This window comes from Lipophrys pholis (assembly GCF_963383615.2).
Source record: "Lipophrys pholis genome assembly, chromosome: 13".
NCBI classification, from domain to species: domain Eukaryota; kingdom Metazoa; phylum Chordata; class Actinopteri; order Blenniiformes; family Blenniidae; genus Lipophrys; species Lipophrys pholis.
In genome coordinates, this window is record NC_137632.1 from 18,778,235 (window position 1) to 18,797,376 (window position 19,142).

General features: G+C 40.0%; 1 protein-coding gene across 1 annotated transcript in view; it reads right to left on the minus strand.

Annotated features, from left to right (window-relative positions):
- wnt6b (wingless-type MMTV integration site family, member 6b) overlaps positions 1-9,809 on the minus strand; it is a 25,902-nt gene extending 16,093 nt beyond the window's left edge. Inside the window, exon 1 of the mRNA XM_080478432.1 lies at positions 9,102-9,809. Coding sequence (XP_080334558.1) covers positions 9,102-9,181 — 80 coding nt within the window. The 5' untranslated portion in view covers positions 9,182-9,809. The remainder of the gene's footprint in view (positions 1-9,101) is intronic.
- Positions 9,810-19,142: the final 9,333 nt, after the last annotated feature.

Here is a 19,142-nt window from a genome sequence, read left to right on the forward strand (position 1 = left end):
GAGAACATGCAAACTCTGCACAGAAAAGCACAGAAACCTGAGATCTTGAGGTGAAACTTGTGTATACTGCTTACATATGCTTTGTTCGTCCATTGTCGTGTTTGGTTGCAATTGAGTCAATGATGTAGAAAACATTTCACAAAAGTATTGTAAATAGTAATCTATGCCATTATTGTGTTTGAATGGATGTGTGGTAATTTTGGCAATTAGCTCACACGAAAGACAAATATAGCAACTCATTTGCTTTCTGTTTGATAAGTCTGAACAAATGAATCATTTGTGTATATTTTTATTTTTATTTTTTTATCTGTCCAGCATCCTCTCTTTTGTTACAGCACAACACACCCCCTTGCTGTTATCTGCTTTGTTCTTAGAGTCATACAATTAAATTAACTTTATCTGTAGCGTCTTCAGCCTGACCAGCTGCACAATAGTAGCAATGGGAAACTTGAAACAAGTGGGAGCGATACCAAAAGCGACTGGATGAAAACATGTCTAAATTCACAGCTGACATCTGTTTGACTGAAGACACATGGATTCTGCAATTTTAAACAGTTAAGGCCAGTGCCTAAGCTGCTAAATTGTGCAAGTTATTGAAAACAATACCCTGTGGCAAAAAAAAGGGATGAATCCATCTCCAAATTTCAAGCACAGACTATTGTGCATGTTGGACGGCCTTAGATGTTTGGCAATTGGGCATGATAAGAAGAGTGGGAATGCTGGAAGTGGTGTGAACTCAGGTGGAAAAGCACATTGCTGGAAATATACCCAAAAATGGGGTGCATTAATTGGATGGTAGGCTCAGCATCAAGTAAGTGCCCAGCATTCTTGCCCTTGTTCGGAGAACTAAACACTAAATATGTGCATCACCGTGAGGCTCCAAACAGAGCACACACAGTATCAGTTCAAAGGAAGGCAAACCAATGATAAATGTACTTGGTAATGTCAAAGAAATCACTGTATATTTTGAGAAATTATATGAGTCACTTAAGGTAAATATTGATGATAATAAACTGTGGGAGAACAGCAGGAAAAAGTTCAGGGACAGAGGGGTGCCTTTGCCCAACAAGTTGACTCTCTAAAATTTTTGAGAGGAAGTCATGATGAAAAAAATAAAGAAAAAGTACACAGTGAATGAAAGTGAAACTATTATTAATTTCACTAAAACACACATTTTCCAAACAGAATGTCACTGCAATGCGAGACAAACAAAAGTTATGACCTAAAGTTCAATAACTTAATCAGCAATTAGACTGACCCACAAAGTACGGACACTATAATAACACATATCTTATATCCATAAATATAATGTCTACATTTTAGAAAGAGCTGGATGAGATGCTTGAAGGAAGTCGCTTTTTCAACTAACTCCTTAGTTTTTATTTAACATGTCAAGGAACATAATCCTTGAACAAGTTCATAGAACAAGTTCATAAAACTTTTGATAATTGCTAATTCATAGTATTTTTATGAATGGTTGTTCTTTTGCTAGGTATACACAAAACAGATGATTTTTAACGTTTTGCCAAGCTAATATATGAAAGATGTTACACTATTCCCAATTGGTTTCCTTTGCAGCAAAACACTACCTGATGAAATTGAACATTACCTCCCACTTTAGAATGTAGTAATAATAATGACTACACACAATATACTACATTAATACTTAAATATAGTCTTTTGTTTAAATTCACATGGGACTCCAGAACTGTCTTCTGATTAAAAGTACAACGTCTGTAGTCCCAGTCTCGGACATTGGTGCCATTAGAGCTTCGATAGCAGCTGGAGATCAATTTAAGTCTTATAATGTGGTTGTGGTATGCAATATTTCTCATACTGGAGGGTCCTAATGATAAAACAGCTGAACACTTGAACTGACACCACTGGAATGTGCTGGTACTACACTGAATATTGAAGAACTTTGGAAAGAAATCAGTCCAGTTTGCTTCAAGTGTAAATGCTTACAATGCCTGCACGCAAATGCGGCTTACTCAAACAATTTGCAAACACAGACAAGCTCATTCTTAACACATTCCAACTCCAAGCAGCTACTTTTTTTTTAACAATACGAATGTCCAAACAAAAAAAGGCCAGTGTGCATTTGAAAGATGAAACTTCAAATGAGGTAGTCATCAGATTTCCATCATACAAAATGCCACTGTTCTTCATCTTATCGCTTATGATTCAAATCCTGAAGAGATAACTCCTCGCAAAACACCAGATAGGATGTTCAGTCACTGATAGTATCGGGAGAGTTGATGAAACGCTGTCTCTCATGAGCAGCTCTTCACTATGATAAGACACAAGAGGATTAAAGCAGTTGGAGCTAAAACCAGATAAAGAATCAAAATATGAGGGAAATTACTATCTGGCCAATCAAAGACTAAGCCTATTCATTCTAGAGCAGTTTTTCCTTAGTACAAATAAATATCAAGCAAATACAAGCAACAATTCTTGAATTAAATAACATCAAAATGCAACATTTTAGCTATAAACAGCTGCTTTTTTATTGCATCTTTATTGTTTTAGGTTTTTTTTTAAGAAGTGGGTTTCAAATTTAGATATTACAGTAAAGATGCCATATTCAGTGTTTTCCAGGCCAGGAGTTGGGTCAGGAAGAGATTAAACAGTGTTGCTCAGAAAGACCTCAGGTTTCATTAAAGATCTCACAGCACGGTAGACATTGAGCTGTACTGTACAGAGCCCTTCTTTTTTTTCACTCCACCCACGAATGAGTGAATTTCATCCCTCCTTAATCCCTCAAGTATGCTGGAGATGAAGACAGTCACGACAAGCACTAGTCTGGGGTGCCAGAGTGAAAGGGGAAAAAGTAAAAGGGTCAAGAAAAGTCATTTAGAGAGACTAGATGGAAAAGACAGCCAGGATTCATTCAGGGTAAGATAAGTCGCAGACGGGATAAGATACAAAGAGATAAGCAGTGTGAGAAAGACATAATGAAAATGTGATAAAAATCAAAACACATGTGAAAGTTGTCAGCTGTCCCATTCTCAACTTAACAACGTGAACAAGTTCTGTGTCACAATTTGTCGCAACAAAAGGCTTCAGCGCTCATTATTTGCGATCCACTCGGTTTAGGCAGTAGCAAATTAAGTGTGACCAGCAGGAAACCAACACCACCAAAACCAATCTCACATGAGAAAAACATTTGTTCTGTTTTCCACAACAGTGGCGCACCCAGCAGCACTGACAGCCAAATGATGCAAATCAGAGTCAAGAGCGTGGACATATTCAGATACGAAGGAGGGGTTAAAAAGGTACACGGATGAGCTCAGCGGGGATCACAAAAGATGGAAAACAGAGCTGGTAAACTGATATAAAAGCTGCGTGCAGTTGTCCCACAAGCGTGACTGATGTACGTTGTAAGTTGGTTCTGCCTATTTCCAGATGACTTGTCCTGATAGAGAAGCAACACAATGAGCCAATTTCCACAAACTCCCTAAATGACATGCGTGTTTTAACGAGCAACACTTCATCTCACACACAAACGACACAATACATTCGCTGACTGGAAGAGAGTGGTGGTGGCGGGCTTACTGGACATCTTAAAACACCGCCTATCGGGGTAAAACACTACCTTTCTGATAGACATGCCATTAGTAATACAAATTAAAGAGGCAGGCACAAATACAAACTGTCCATTTACTAGGAATATAAAGACTAATAAGAAGAAGTATACTAATTGTGTTTGTTTTTTAATGAAAGGGTGGCACAAATCACAATTAAGAAAAGCTGCTGCTCCATTTGTGGTGAAACACCTTTACTCAACTTGCTCCCCATGACTTTTATTTGTGAACTCGATTATAACATATTTTCTAAATTGTATATAATATTAGGTTTTGTAATGTTTTCCGAATTTCAGTTTCTTCTGTTGTTAGTATTGTTCCAAGAGCTTTTACTTTGTGACAGATAATCTAGAATTTTGTAATTCATTGTGTTTGTCTTCACTTTCTTTACTTACTTTTATTTGTTTAACTTCACATCAGTTTATGGGATTACATTTCATTCTTTCTGAGAGCAGGCTCACAGTGCTCTCACTCCATGGTGGTGTGAACTAAAGCAATAAAGCACACAAAACCCTCTTGTGATCACTGCTGTTTGTCCCTGATGTCACACATGGTATTATTAGTTGATCATCTGCAAAAATGCACACAAACCAAAAGCCTGTTATTGTGAGGGTGCAATTCTACACACTTCATCCTGGAGCCCAGTAAATTAGGCCCCAAGGTGGATGAAGTGGTCTAGAAGATGGATGGTTCCCACACTCTCTCCAGTCTGTGATTTGCTGAAACATCACATTACAGTGAAGCCAGCTACTGAATGACATGCCCAAGTTTTTCGGGTCAGTTATTTGCAAATGATTGACAATCACATACAATTATTTAGGTGTTGAAACAGAGAGCTTCTTTGTAGTCGACTCCCGACTGACGTTTCTGAAATGTCAGACATCAATAAATGTGTATTAAATGCAGTTGACAGCATCAGTCATTGCTACTGACGGTGTACAATCCACTTGAAGTTGGTAGAAAACATAAATATCTATTAGAAACGGAAATGTGTACAACTGAACGAATGACTCATCTGAGAAAATAGGCGTAAACCATAACTGAACATTGAACAGTTGCAGACTCCATATAAAGACTATCCAGATATTTCAAATCAGCATGACAACGGTTTTGCTTTTTTCTTCCCAATAAATCACAACACGATTTAACCATAACATCCTATGTATAATTAACTCGAATATATATAATTCACGCCATATTGCCCCTACTTGTGTGGTGTATTACTAAGTGTTGCCTTTCAAAGGACGCTGTCATTAGGCACTTGCTGGGAAAGCCTTGTACCCAGTCACTTATCTGCCAACTTAATTTTGTCAATGAAACAAAAATGTTAATCACATATGTCAGAAAATGTGGAAATTGCATTTACTTCCAGAGCAGTCGTCGATCCTATAGATGAAGCTGTGAACATTTTGGACTCAGTTCGTAATTATAAAGCCATCATTCACATACTTGCTGTCAATAAAAGTGTGTGGATGCATAATTTGGGGCGCAGCATATGACTCAAGCAATGATTATGTACAATTATTATGTTGCATCATTGTGTCTTTTCAAATTCTGAGATGTGTTTCCTTTATTGTGTTTTTAATCCTCTGAGATTGTACCAGTTCTTACCCATAACAAATACCAAAACTAACTAAAAAGTTTGACTAAGTTCATATTGTTGTTTTGTTTTGTTTTTTATATACAAAACACCCCCAATCAAAGCAAAATACTGAAACTAAATGTTATGGCTCCAAACGAGCCTCCTCCACTGAGAACTTTTGAATTCTGTTGTGCCTCCCTTTTTTTCCTTGATAATGGGCATATTTTACCAGTTTGTTCTGCCATGTATTTTTGATGCTGGAATGCATTGTAAGCATTGATGTGTCTTGCGTGTGGACTAAAAATGCAAACATACTCAAACCACTTAGTACACACACACGCACATAAACAATTTAATGTCAGTTATCTTTTTTTTTTTTACAGTACATGATGCCAAACCCACATCGTCATTTAATCTTTATCTGTGCCCATCTCCCTGGTCCTGATTAGACATTTAGCTTTGCAGACGTGGACTGGAGTGGACAAGATAAGATCTCTTACAATGAAACCCTCCTCTGGTGATGATGGAAGTTCTGACTGTGCGATGCGTGTGAACGTGTGTGCCCGCGTCTTCCCATAACTGTGTGACTGAATGAGAGCGTTTGTACCTCGTTGAGTGCATGTTAAACAGATTAACCAGGATCTACTGGTTGGAGACATATCAGGATTGACACACACATAAACACATGCAAGAAGGAGCAAGACGAAAGAGAGAGAGAGAGAGCGAGAGAGAGAGAGAGAGAGAGAGAGAGAGAGAGCGAGAGAGAGAGAGAGAGAGAGAGAGAGAGAGAGAGAGAGAGCGAGAGAGAGAGAGGTTTAAACACACATGCACACATGCAGTGTGTGCACCTGTGGCCCAGTGGCACACTCCAGGCGGGCCGTCCGCCAAACCAGAATTGTGACAGACAGACAGACAGACAGACAGACAGACAGACAGACAGACACACACACACACACACACACAAAGCAGCAAAGTTGGCTCTGCTAAGCAATGCAGCCAAAACTAGTATAAGAGAGCAAAGACATTCCTCACTCCTCTGAGTCCACGAGCTTGTGCTCTCTGCTCTCGGGCCAAATGATTAGAGAGCTTTAATCAGCAGAGGCTCTGAAAGGACAGCTATCTCCCAGCATTTCATCTCTCTCACCCTGAGTCTCCCATTGCAGCTCTCTCTTTTCCTTCAGCGACAACCTATCTATACGATAGGCATTTTCCTTCAAAAGACTCACAGAGATAGAGACATTCAAAAGGAGCGACCATGAGACAGAGAAAGAGAGACGTATGATGGTATGTCCAGCATCTGTCAACAGAGAGAATCATTGTCCTGGCCGAATGGAGAGCGACCCACAGGTGTGGCTTCCTTGTAGCCACACCACACAATCTCACTCTGCACGTGTGTGTGTCTGTGTGTGTGTGTGTGTGTCTGAGTATGCTAGATATGCTTGTGAGAGCGAGTGTGTAAGTGAGCTGGCAAACAAGTGAATGAGTGAAAGCAGATGACAATGTATGTCAGGGGGGATAAAAAGGAAGTTGATGATTTCTGAGTGTTGATTTCCTAAATCTACTACAGATTTATTCAAAATAAATAGCCTATGTCCGGTACAATGGGCAGTGGAAATTGACAAGTGGTGGTATTATTGCCAGTTTTATGTCTCTTTTCAATTTCCCAGCGCTATAGCGTAGTACAAGATAGATTTTTTTTTTTTTTTTTTTACAGATTTAGACCTGAAAAATGTATTGACTCTGACATGGGAATAGTTATTTTCCCTCTTTTTTCTAAAATATATTTCAGTTCACAGTGACTTGGCTGCCTGGATCAAAAAAAGAAAAAGTGTTCTCCTTATATTGCCACAAGAGCTTCTTCTTCAGAAAACAGCCACATACAACTTTGCTCCTGTTAAGTCTGGTTTGGGAAACTTTGCACAACATTATCAAGTTATGCCCACACTGTTTCTTGCCCCTCTAGACACATTTTTCATTTTGCATTGTAAACATCAGAAACCCGTCATGCAGCACACAGACCTAAAGCATTAAAATGCTTTAGGTCAAACAATTTAATAAATATATTATTTAACAATTCATCAACTCTGCAGCAAAGGAACTATTGTTTTTCACATTTATTGGAAACATTGTTAAGATGGGATGAAGTAGCTGTTCAATATCAAAATTGAGTGACAGCCTGAATATAAAAAAACCCCTAAAACAAGTCAATTAAAATAAATTAAATTAAATCAAATTTGGCTTTATGAAGACTAGTGCGGTGGTGAACAGCACCAATATTCAAACACTCAGTTATCTTGCATTAATAATCAAATGTATGCTGTCTCTTTAAGGCTAATATAAAGGTAATGCCACTTTTGTTATCTACATTCCTTAACATAGTTATTTTAGAGTGGACTCTGTCCACTCTGGCTTTTTCTCCAGAAACATATCAGTACATGCACCAATGTTCATGATTTCCCTTTCTTGTAGCAACAGACAATATTCTGACCAACCAGGCCGCACTGCAGATATACCAGGAGAGGTCCTTCCAACTAAATCCAGTCCATATGAGATAAACTCTATTGATGAGGGCAAACAGGAACTAACAATGGTCCTTTCCAGATTATAATTTCCCTTCAAGGTCACCTGTATTGATCACAAACATGCATTAACTGGTCAAAACATGTTAATGTTGAGAAGATCCATCTGCCAGTCATGCAAGGACATAGTTTTAGCCTCTATGACACTGCATCCCACAATGACCTTGACAAGGCTGTGAATGAACAGTGGGAGGATTCAACTGGGGAAAAAAACAAAATCACAAAGCTTCACATTCAAATCCTTCAAACGTGTGTGTGTGTGTGTGTGTGTGTGTGTGTGTGTGTGTGTGTGTGTGTGTGTGTGTGTGTGTGTGTGTGTGTGTGTGTGTGTGTGTGTGTGTGTGTGTGTGTGTGTGTGTGTGTGTGATGGACGGAGCCAGATGGAGAAAGAGGTGTTGCATGTTTTCTGATGAAACACTCAACAGAAGACAACAAGTGCATTACACAGGCGGCCAAACAGAGACCCACATGGACAGAAAATATGTTATCAGCAGATCTGCAAGACCTGCTTGTGTGTCTATCTGTTTGACTGTCACACACGTTGTGGAGCTGAGCCTATATGGATTGTTTTATGATGACATATCCACTGCGCCTGGAGGGCCACCTGACATTCCTCACTCCAAATTCTCTCCCCACACACACACACACACACACACACACACACACACACACACACACACACACACACACACACACACACACACACACACAATCAACACCACTTCTATCACTCTCCCTGTCCTCTCTCCTCAGTGTATTTCTGCAGGCAATGACCAACACACACCTTTCACCTCTCAGTTTCTTCTGTTTCTCTCTTGTGTCTGTGAATATCTGCAAAGCGCACCATTATGGAAGACGTTCGTTTAATCCACCCATTTCAACTTAAAAAACACCCTTTTACTTCATTTGAGGCAAACTTATTAGTTTATTTTGAAAGATACTTAAGTATAACCACTTTGCAGAACGTGCCCTTATTTCAACCGGCTCTAAATTTCATATTTTGATTCTTCGATGGTTATATAAAAAACTAAGATAAATTTAACTTTTACCGTTTTGTTTGATTTTGATTTTTAAAAAAATGCTTAAATATTATTAAGTGTATGATTCCATTTCCTCCTTTATTTTTATTGCATTGTGCTTAGGTTTCATTGAGCAGCACAATTGATTAAGATGATGACTTATTTGTGGACTCCACTTTCACTCTCAGTGGGGGTATTTAGGTGAAAAGCCAATACGCAAATGTTGCTGTTACACTGCAGGACCACGCCAAACTGCGCACAGAAATAGATATTGGCAAAAAATAACAATAATCATAATTAAGCTCAAAAGGTATAAAAACACGTGGTAAATACGTACCACCAGAGTCCGATGATATTGACCGGACAGAGCAAGATGAAGAACAGGGCCAGCTGGATCCGCGACAGACGAACAGTCATGTTGAAAGCTGCAAATCCTCAAGGAGATTCCCCAGCAAAGTTTAAAGTGACGAGATCAGCCAACACTGGGTTTGATTACTTCTTAAATACATAGGAGGTCCTTGTTTTCTGACGGCACCAAATCAGTAAAAGTTCACTGGAAACTGTCTGTCAACGAGAGCGCAAAAATCCAACTCCTCTTCAGTCGGGCGCATCTTAATGCGCAACAAAGTTGGTCAAGAGGCTACTGAAGTGATGTCCGCTTTCAAAGGTGTGGTTAACCTCTTCATTGTCGTCCGGCTCTATCTGTCGCGGCACATTACATGCTTTCAAAGCAGTCTGAGGAGGAATGAGAGTGCGCCAAGTGAACGCAACTACAAGCTGACTGTCTGCTAAATAACGCACGGAAAAGGTCCGGTTGAGAGGATACGTGGAGTCTCAGCACCCATCTGTATATTTCAAAATCAGGGGGAAAATTCTTTCAGTAAAACTAAACAAAAAAAGACGAACGTTTGTGCATTAGCAGCAGATAAAAATAGCCCGTTTGGTGCGGTTGGTTGTTTTGACACGCGCTCCGTGGTGACGCACGGGTGAGGAGGGCGAAGTAATTGTCGGTGCCCACCGGCTGCAGGTAGAGGCGTCTCTCTCTACTACACACGGTCTGTCAATGTGTTTTCTTTGGATGATAAAGGAAGAAAAAATGCGCCCGTCTTTTTCCACCTTAGTGTGACGTCGCTCCGGGCGAAGCGAAATCCTCGCTGTCACTCAGAGAGGGAGAGAGAAAGAAACTGCAATTAGTTTTAGGAGCACCCGGCTGAGAGCAGAGACGGGGTAAACACACACACGCACGCACGCAAACACACGCGCCACGTGCGCGCACGACACACGCGCACAAGAGAGAGAGAAAAGCTGCCATACAGCGCATGTTTACCACATGGAGTGATGTCAGCAGGTCTACAGGTGTGATGGCACCTCTCCGATATGTGCCAACGCACTGTGAGCCATCTGGGAGGGAGTCACCCTATGCCATTCCGAAACTATAAACTTTACTTTCCGCTTCACATTGAAAACATCATAAAGACAAAGCAAACGTTTTGTGCACAAAGTCTCTGGGGCTGCCCTCCACTTTGAGAAGCAGTTGGCTTTTGTTAGGATTGGGCAAGTGGTAGTTACAGTAATAGTAGTTATGTGTGTGTGTAAACACACATGCTTCCCTGTGTGTGTGTGTGTGTGTGTGTGTGTGTGTGTGTGTGTGTGTGTGTGTGTGTGTGTGTGTGTGTGTGTGTGTGTGTGTGTGCGCGCGCGTGCGTGTGTGCGTGCGCGCGCACGCTTGCAACTCATCACGTCTCTCGTATAAAGACATATTAGACTAAAGATTTCAGACTTTGAGTTTTTTGCCATCTAAACATGTATTACCTTCTTCACCAAGTCTCTGGGGGCACCCCTGAGTGAGCTTTCTGTGGTAATGTCTGGATAAGAGAGCAGCCAAAAGGCCACTTCTTCACACCACGTGACACGTGACTCCTATGCTTGGGTACAACAATTTGGCTGCATGATGTTGCTCTCCATTGAATCAGAGGTGACAACTGCTCAGACATACTGTACATCAAAGCGCAAGACTACATAATGTTTTTCTGTATCTCATCTGCTCACACCATTGGTGTGAAGGGAACCAAGAATCAAGTAGCCTATTGTTCTTGTAGCATTTATGTGGAGGAAGAAAGGCTGGTATGAAAGTAGGTGGAGAAGGTTGAGCCAATATAGTCCCTCTTTGTTATGGTGCAGTGATGATCTTGATTTTTTGCTGCATTTGTGTTAGTTGTTAGTCATTTTGTCTCGTAGATGCTGTCACACTCTACGTGTTTGTGAGAAGACAAGGGTGAATCTTCTTAAACTGAAGATTTTCTCAGGCTGTCTGATGGTGACAATGGCGATTCATGAACTCCTCTCACTGTATGGCATAAAAATACATATTTAAAGCCATGACTAAATATATCATAATAATTGCCCTTCTTATAATTCCATTATTGTTAAATTAACTTAAAGGTAGGGTGAGAAACAGGCTTATGCTCTTTGTTGGTTAGTGTCAGAGCAAGTTTTTTTCTTATCTATATTGTACAGTATGTACCGAAATTTGTTATTAAGCTTGCATTATTGGCTCTTGTCTTCAATGTGTGGACAAAAGGGCAGTTTTTCATCTTACAGTGCTTAAACTCTTAAGAGGGAGACATTTTTTTGGTGAAACCAAGAGGAGACATAAGAATGATGTGAGTGTAAAGGTAATAGTGTGTTCGTGCGTAACTGATAAGTGGGAAAATTGCATCTGAATGTAATGAAATTGAGTTTCCCATTGGAAGAAAGGAAGGTTTCTGAAGTGGGTCTGATGTCAATCATCGTGCCAGCAGTTTTTGGTTAAAGTTAATAAATGTAGACACACCATACATCAATATGTTTTTTTCATCTTATTTTTGGTTGTAGTAACATAAATACACATAAACACAACCCTCCCAGTTATCACTTAAGTGAAATATACTTACTGTTACTATAAAGCGCTATAGCAATGGGCATGATAATTCATAAATGTAGTTTTAACATAAATTGTATCTCTTAGCTTCATTTCATCCTCCTTTTTCGATATTTGACCATCTTGTTTGTGTCTTTCCTGGACTGGAGGCAGCAATGTTGGTGGTTGTTGGTATCTGGTTGCTGTAAACTGGAGAAAAAAATACCTTTCCAACTGGTAATTATCCTAGTTCCCAATAGGAGGTCACAATAATCAGTGGTGGTCAAAGTGTAAAGTCATCTGACGTAATGGAAACATATGCGTGTGTGTGTGCGTGCGTGCGTGCGTGCGTGCGTGTGCTGTGATAGAGACTGACTGGGTAGTATTATCACCTATCTGGCCAAGGGCATATGCATTGAAATTCGACACCATTGTACTGTCGTCACCTATAAAAGCCTTGACACTCGACTTCGTTCCACCACAGTGATGCAATCGATCACAAGAGGAACACATCCAAACTCTGCCAGAAAACTTTCTTTCATGAAGGTCTCTGTTCTATTACACAATGCTTAACACCGTGCCCGTGGCTTCAAAGCTTGCCATTGTCTTCATTCATGCCAACTCTGATTGGCACGAACCCTTCTGATTGTAACCCTTTCTCACGGTTCAGCGCAAAATCTTGTGACACCATTGACACGGAACATGTAGAGAACAAAGTTTACTCAGTGTGAAACATCTGCAGTGTTCATTTATGTCCATGGTCTGCAAAATATGGGTTCCCAAAGGGACCAAGATCATTTATTTATCCAGACTTTTCAGCCATTTCGGTATTTCTGAGTGTCAATGCCATGTGTAAAGGTTGAATCAGCTTGAAACCAATCCACTGAAAACACTCTAGGTGTTTGCTTAATTTGGTCCATTTAAAACGCGTTTACTTTTAGGTGCAGCCTACCAAACCGCACCTTTTTGGAATTTATTATCCATTTTCCTCAGCTCTCTGTCTGATATGGTCTTCACTTGTTTACTAAAAAAAGAAGTTTGAACCTTTTCCATACTGGTTCATTTGCAACGATGCTTTTCTGGTCAGAGTTTCGCGTCATTATGTATGTGAACAATGCTGAATTGTGAATGGATGTAAAATGTGAGCTGAAAACACAAGTATCTGCTCTAATATCAGTCACACCTGCTTTGCAATAATGTTAAAAAGTCAACAATCTGAAAAGTTCAAGCCCCTCTGAGATATTTTTGGATTACCTAATAACATAGCTAATAACAGTGAATTGAAACATGTTTCATTTGGATTTCCATAACTACATGTTTTAATGTACAAGATAGGAAATGACCTGTGTCTTGTGTTTCCAGGTGGAATTTATGATCTTTAACCTGTATGTGTTTGGCAATGAAAGATCAAAATGCCGATCAAATAATACCAAATAAGAGGCCTAACAAAATAACAACGTGGGAGCTTTGTCAGTCAATTCTGTGGTTACAGTGGCTCAGTTTTCCATCTCATAGAAAGTCTATTTAGTGATGCACTGAAAGATTATAAGAAGTATAAGACATGTAAGGTAGTAATATTTGCTTCTCAAAGTTTCTTTTTTTATTCTAATCAAAATTATAGAGTTTATTAACAACTAAATGGAGTAAAAACATCTGCCACTGCTTTTGAACCACATTGGGCGTATTCGCAAATCAGCTAATAAAAAGAAAAAAGGTGCTTGATTTAGTTTTCCTCTCCATTCACGTTTGAAGTAACTTGCAGCTCTCAGTGGTCCCGCTGTATTTGGTTTCCTCCTTGTCTTGTTCTGTCAGCATGTCAGCACCATGTTCAGCTCACGCTGGGTCTCCACCTCCGCACTGGAATCGCTCTTTGAACTTCAACTTGGGAACGAGGAAGAAGTCACAGGCTGCCAAATCCAGTGAATAAGTAGGGTAGGAGGTGAAATTCAAGCTAGTGCTACTTAAGACCGATTTCGATGTGCTGTGAAGGGACATGTTGGTGTGATGGCGCATACAGAAATTGACTAACATTTTCATTAAACTGGCAGCCATAATTACAGTATATGGGGTAGTGTTCACAGACATCCTCAAGAAGTTTGTGTATCAAAAACACTTTTAAGTGGATTTGCGCATGGTCCCACTCACATGTGTTACAGGTTCTGAAGTTGACAACAACATAAAATACTGTCAACAAAAAAAAACATATGTGTGCTACAATCCAGTAAAGATCACTTATTCCTGCGATTCAAGTGTTCAGTAGTGGAGCTACCTTCCAATATGTTTGTCATGGGCAATTTTGTGATGGGGAAAATGTTCTGCTGATGACTGCCAAGTGTTGACATGAAGTTGGTTATTGTGCTGCTTTTTTATAAGCAGAGTTGGCCGTGCTGAGGCAACAAATCATGTACATGATCAATACAACCTGTGTAAAGCTGGCCTGAGTGACATTACACAGCATGCCAGACTATTTAGTCTATTTGGTCCAACTTTTGCTTGTTCAGAGAAATGTTGTTTTGGACAAAAAAAAAATACACATTTTAAAATTGCGGTGACAATTTTGATGTTTAGATAGTCAGAGAAATTGCATTGTTTCACTTATATTCAAGTTGCCTATTCACAAAACTTCATATTGGATCCAACCATTTCGGAATTGCTCAAACATACGACCTGTTCAACTACTAAATAGAATCCTTTTCACGAAATGATTTTGAGGTTGTGTATTTAGTTTGTGGCATGGTGCCCCACTAGAAGCTATTTTTACTCAGTAAACAGTATCTATAGGATAACACACAGGGATCAAATATGGTTGACTTCCATATTTATTTATTTACATTATCACTGGGAAGAATGTACGACTGCAAATAGCAAACCAAAAAAAAATACTGACACAAAGGAAAACAATTCTTACATTTAATTGTCTCAATAAACATGTGCTCATAAGACTATCATCAGTGTGTTGTGTCACATTAGATGAGCTGTCAGCATTTTGTGGATAACGAATCTTTTGAAAGTACACCAGGTAGTTGGAGGAATTATCTGGGATGTAAGTGTTTTTCAAACTCATCACAAGGAGAAGTGGCAACACAACTGCTCTAAATAAACTAACAAGATAACATGATATGTTCATGTGTTATATGTTAAGAGAACCTACAATAAAAGTAACAAGCTCAGATAAACTTTAATAGCAATAACTGAAGCGATATCATCGTAATAATAATCGGTTACGAGTGGATTAGTGTATTGGTATCATAGTAATAAGTATATAAGGTATCAAAGCCAATCTTTGATTCTGCCATCTAACTTTTTTTTTCCCCCAAGTCTTTCCAACAGCTATCCAACTTACTGCACTGCATAATTGCACGCAGAAGGAGATGAGTTAAACCATAAAGCCCCACACCCATGTCTCTTTCAAGGAAAAAATGTGGATTACACAACAGAATTAATAAACCACACCAAACATATCATCATAGCATGTTGAAAAGGTCAAACTCTGGCATCGAACATCTGTAAAAGTAAATATATGTCCAACACTATCCCAGCAAATTTCTATAGCATTACACTAGTTTGTGAAATCTGTGTCACTGTGGGTTTTTACTGATTTTAAGATTGCAGGCATGTGTTCGATAAGAACTTTCAAACACATGCTCTCTTGAATTGGAAAGTACTTCACCTATTAATTCAGTGAGATATAATGTTTTGACAGAGGTTTGCCATTGATACAGATGTAGGAGTACCATGTCTACCAATGTGCAAAATCAAATTAGTGATTTGAATCCCTTTCTGGATTTACCCAGTGTTGGCAAACGGATTCACATCCACCAAGCACAGCCAACTACTACAAATCTGAGACATGTTTTAATATCTGCTTCACTATGCTCAACAGGGGTCCATTTAATTGAATTTGTCTGAGTGGGCTTAGACGAACAGAGTTTCAAAACCGTTTACAATAGTTTCGTCCCTTTTTTAGATCATTCTGAAATCAAACCGTTGTTAATTATGACACTGCTTCAAAAAGTGATGGAGGCATGTTCAAGTTTTTTTTTTTAACCTCTTTTTTTATTAGAGAAAATGAGAAAAGGCATTTTTCCATCTGCTTGAGAAGTCTTTCATCTACGCACTGATAAAAGATCAGTCCTTGAGCTATAGTTCAGATCTACATCATTATACTGACCTCTTGTGCAATTCCTTCTCTATTCTTTTCTTTGTGCTACATTTTTATCCATGGCACATCTCACTCGACATAACGTCTTAGGAAAAAAAAAAGTATTTCAGTGGCTCTAATAGAACATGTTGTGATGTTCCATCAGACAAAATGTGAGGTCCACGGTGAGCGCCGTACTGATATGTGGCCTGGGACCAAGCGAAACAAAATTAGAAAGTTATGAAAATTGAGTTATCTCTCGGTGACCCATAAATAACTGCAGCATAGTTTGCGACATTGGCGTGACAATCGCACCGCACTTTGTGCTCTCTCTCTCTCTCTCTCTCTGTCTCTGTCTCTCTCTCTCTCTCTCTCTCTCTCTCTCTCTCTCTCTCTCTCTCTCTGAGCCACCTTACCCACTCTTTCTCCCCCAGTCTTCTCTCTCATCTTGTCCCTCTCTCTGCTGGATGACTGTGTTTTGTTAGGGAGGGCTGATTCTTCATACTTGGCTGAGGCTTTATGGACAATAAAGATCTGATTTCAAAGTCCGGCAGGGTGTTGGGCCTGGGGTCTTGGCTCAGCTTTAGTTGCCTGCTGGGAGGAGACACTGCACAGCCCCTAACCAGATGGCCATCAGCCCACATACAGTAGATTCATATTGTACATGATGTGTATTGTTGGAATTCTTGTCAGCTCCATTCTTCACCACCACATTCTTGCGCCGGAGTTTTTAAACTGCACCAACCTCCTCGGAGTGACGCTTAGCATCAGATTATTAATGCTCGGACAAACAATTGGCATTAAGATTTTACGTCAAGCTTGAGATATTTATTGCATCTCCTGCACTAAATAGCAGTGAGCTCAGCTTGACCAAGCGATTTTGAGTGGAGACCAGGTGAAAATCTTCCCAGCGCTAACTCAATCCAAGAACATATGGTAAGCTTTTTGCAGGGACGTCTTTAAGGTTAATGGGCCATCCGTGTTCCCCTCACCTCTCTCTGGCTGTTAGCTTTGCAGCAAGAATTCTCCCAATGTCCTGCTCGAAGACACTTCAGCAAACGGGAAAGTGGCCAGCACAGAAGCCGTAATCACAGTTCTCCAGCTTAAGTGTATTCATTTCTGCTTTCCCTCTTTCCCCCAGGCTGTATTCTCTTCAGCTGTTTACTCTCCGGCTGTTTCATCTTAATCGCATAGCTCAGAGAGGAGATATGTGACATGTCTTTCCAGCATGTAAAATACATCTGTGGGGACTTAGGTCAGTGCTGCGGAGGAGAACGCCCTGATAGATACGGGAGCTTCACTAAGCTCTGCCAGCAGCGCATTTTTTAGTCATTACATTAAACTTATAACATGAGTTTGTTCTTCGAGTTGTTTTGTTGCTGAGGGAGGACAGAATGGCAGGGGTAAAACAAAAGATTTACTCATGACGTGACGAAAGTTGGGGCTCGCCGTATCGCCCATGCAGCATGTGTCAGACCTTCTCTTAAGCACTCCTCATGTTTCCTTTGGCATCACTAAACTCCAACACTTTGTATATGGGCATGTTCAGTCAAACACATTTCTTTAATTTCATGCTGGTGCAGACCGATAGAATTTCACCCAGATTCACCGGGCAAATCAAACAGACATATTGTCTCTGTGTCTGGGTTTGTTTAAAGTCAACATCCAACATAAACCTGGAAACATTTTGAAATTGTGAGACTCGTACATGTACCAACAAATGGTAAACATTTTGAGCCATAATCAGAGTGAAATTTTGAACAAATGTTATGGCGATGTTCGCTATCACAGGGAGTTACACAATCATGCCAAAACGAAATATCATATAAGTTTTAATAACACCAGTTCTGTTAATGGTGTGTTGTAATAACACGAGTATATGAGGGTAGATTACAGTGGTTCCTCATCTGGGTTTGTGAAAATCACTTACAATCAAGAGCAGACAGAGAAAACTGCCCTTTTCCCTTCATTTTAAAGGTTCCTGCCTTTGTATGGTGGTGACAGTGGGTGTGTCCACCAAACGACTGGCTTCACATTGGCTCCAAAAATAAAAAAGTTGGCAACTATTGTTATAATAGATACAGGATGGATACATTTCTGAAAGTCACACACAGCTCTCTTGTTTTCACAGTAATGACATAGAAGCTGGAAACAACCTGCCCCTTTTATACATTAAAATGTCCATGTTCGGTTCATTTGGGCTGCAGGGCGGTGTAGTGGATACAACTCCGGCCTCACAATGACAGAACCTTGAATCAATTTGGAGCTTGGGGGCCTTCTGTTGTGGCATTTGCACGGTCCCCCCTGTGTGTGTGAGTATTGACTGGGTAATTCGGTCCTAACACATCCCTGATAGGCTAATGTTAGGCATGGATTGAACCTTGCCAGGGCGTACCAAGGCTGGATTTGCTCCAGCCACTCGCGTCCCTATAAGGTGAATAAAATGGGTATAAAGGACAGTGGATGTTGTGCCCAGCTGAATGTTGTTCACATTATTTTTACTTAATCTTTTCATTGTTGTTTTTGTTTATGTAATAATCCAGAAACTTTGAATATTTTATTCAATTTTCTTGTGCAAAACTGTTTCAATTGAAATAATTTCTAAAGGTGTTTTTAATCCTGGAGTATAAACAAAAACACACATGCCGCATTATAATGTCCTCCATGTTTCTACATTTCCCTTATAAATCTGTGCACAGGACAGAGCCTGTGATCAGCTTCTATCAAATGACTTCTGCCTTCTTTTGTTTTTCACCTGTTAATGCCTCACTTTTACCTTTCCATATAGCTTCTCCACATCTACTTAACTGAGCAAAGTGAGGTGCCACCGCAGGGTGTTTGCTGTGACACTTCACTGTGGAATCACGTATGAGAAAACTTTTCTGTACAGACAAAAGAAAAAATGAGCAACGGGCTGCAATGACTTGTGGTTTCCCCTTTGGCCTGTCATTAATTGCACTGAAAGAGCATTGGTCTGGATTATGAAGTGTTCCCTCCCACCCTCCTCCTCCACCTAGGAAAAGCTAACAGGCCTAACCCCTGTCCCGCCACACCTATCACACACACGCTACGCACACACACACACACACACACACACACACACACACACACACACACACACACACACACACACACACACACACGCATTCCCCCTCTGACACTGCTTTCATCTGGGCGTGAAATGGATTCCTACTGTCTGCCAGAATGCACCACCTATCTCTGGTTGTGATTCTCTTTCACCCTCTTTTTGTCCTCTTTCTCTCTCTTTTCTCTCTTGCCACACATGTGTGCCCTTTTGCTTCCAATAGAAAGAAGAAAAAAAAAAGCCTTATCCACAC